Source organism: Palaemon carinicauda, chromosome 7, assembly GCF_036898095.1.
Source record: "Palaemon carinicauda isolate YSFRI2023 chromosome 7, ASM3689809v2, whole genome shotgun sequence".
Classification (NCBI taxonomy): Eukaryota; Metazoa; Arthropoda; class Malacostraca; order Decapoda; family Palaemonidae; genus Palaemon; species Palaemon carinicauda.
Window position 1 is genome coordinate 38,047,725 of NC_090731.1, and position 2,117 is coordinate 38,049,841.

At 36.5% G+C, this 2,117-nt stretch overlaps 1 protein-coding gene across 1 annotated transcript; it reads left to right on the forward strand.

Moving 5' to 3' along the window:
* The first annotated feature begins 199 nt into the window (after positions 1–199).
* LOC137644249 (uncharacterized) lies at positions 200–873 on the forward strand. The gene is made up of 2 exons (XM_068377246.1): positions 200–359; positions 599–873. Exons 1-2 carry the CDS (start codon positions 200–202, stop codon positions 871–873), a joined length of 435 nt encoding a protein of 144 aa, XP_068233347.1.
* The last annotated feature ends 1,244 nt before the right edge of the window (positions 874–2,117 follow it).

A 2,117-nucleotide genomic window follows, 5' to 3' on the forward strand; every position in this document is an offset into this window, starting at 1 on the left:
AACCTATGGAAAAGGCAAAGCCGGGGATAGAGATGGAAATATATTGCATAAGGATGATGACATTAAGAGGAAATGGAGAGAATATTATGGGCAACCATTGAATACTGAAAATGAGAAAGAGGAACTGAGAGAAGCACGAAGGATGGAGTGGCCAGTGATGGTGATACAGAATATGGAAGTGAAGCGAACATTGACAAAAATGGAGAATGATAAAACACCAGGCCCACCACAGTTTCAAACTAAAATGGTCAAAATATTAGCTTCAGAGGGGGAAGAATGGATGCGGGATTTATTGAAAGCAATATGGGAAGAGGAAATAATGCCTAAACACTTGGTGAAGAGTCTAATGGTATCTAGATGTAAGCAGAAAGGTGACACCATGGAATGCAACAACTAGAGGGGAATTAAACTAACAGAGTCTGGTTTGAAAGTTTTAGAGAAGGCACTAGAGAAGAGATTGAGAGAGATTGTAAAGATTAGGAAACAACGATATGGATTCATGGAGGGGAGAGGGACTGTGGATGCCATCTTTATAGTAAGGCTGTTACAGTAAAAGAGACTGAAGAGGGAAACCAGATGCTCTTCTGTGCTTTTGCAGATTTAGAAAAGGCTTATGATAGAATACCAAGAAAAGTGAAGTTTTGGTGCTTGAGGAAGAGGAATGTCCTGGAAAAGTTGGTTAGAATGGTGGAAATGATATACAAAATAACCTGGACACAAGTAATAACAGTTGTTGGAGAACCAGAAACGTTTGAAGTTAGTGTAGTATTACACCAGGGGTCATCATTGGTCTTGGATGTGTTATGTGAAGAGATCAGAAATGAAGAGTTGCGGGAGTTGCTAAATGCAGATGATTTGGTGATTACTGCTTAGAATAAGAAAGAATTACAGAGAAGGGTGATAGAGTGGCAAGAGAATTTGGAAAGGGGTGGCCAGATGTAAATATGGATAAGAATGAGGTTATGGTGACCAGTAAGGAAGGTAGGGGCGAGATAGCCATACAGGAAAGTAGGGGAGCAGTTATAAAAGAGGTAGAACAATTTAGGTACTTGGGATCTACTATAAACCAGGAGGGAGGATGTGAGGCTGTAGTTGGTAATAGGACAAAAGCAGCTTAGGGAAAGTGGAGGGGGTTATCAGGAGTGGTATGTAATAAGAAGACTGAACATATCATTGGTCGTATTTAAAGTGATTGCAGCAGGAAAATCAAGACATCAGTAAAGTGTTTCATACGACTTGTAAGTCATCAAATCAATATTAGTAATCAAATACTAATAATGATAATAAAAAAGCGGTACATATATCAGGACGTACTTGAGAAGAGAGCAAATAAAAAAAATAAACAGTGGAGGGCATATAGAAAAATTATATATGATTTTGAACTCTCTCTAATTGGACAACTGAAAAGAATGATATAGGTCATATGGAAGATACAATTCAGTTTTATACTAAAAATATAATCAAATAATTGAAATCATGTACACGGTTTGAATAAGAATTCTATTGTATGGTGAACATATCAAATGAGGAAACAAAACTTCGCATTGAATGAATTATTGATATTAATTTGGGGTGGTCATTTCTAACCTACAGGGGCCCCAAAAAATCAAAATCAAACAGGATATCCGATAAGTTTATTTAATATTTAGAAAAATTTAACATTTGCTGTTAAGAGAAACATTGTTAAAATCTAGAAGTATGTATATTTGTGATACCTCTCTTCTGTAGTTGAATTAGATGTAACAGTACACCCTGCATGGTATATTCGTGTCTTGGTTTTAGTGCGTTTTTGTATTAATATAACACATTATTCAAACACATTCACTTTAGTAGCCGTTTCTAAAACCTTATATGATTTTTTTAGGATATTTTGTATTAATATAACACGTTATTCATACACATTCAGTTTCCTATCCTTTTCTAAAAGCTTCTCTTTTAGGATATGTTAATGAAGGTAAATCAGAATGCCTCGGCCACCCATTGTTGACAGTGATGTGGTTGCACGGATTAATTGCAAGTTTATCCGTCGCATCGAAGGCGGCGCTTCTGTCATTTACAGGGACCGACTGCAGACCCAAACAAAACAAATTGCATACGAGTCGAAACATGTGAGTTTT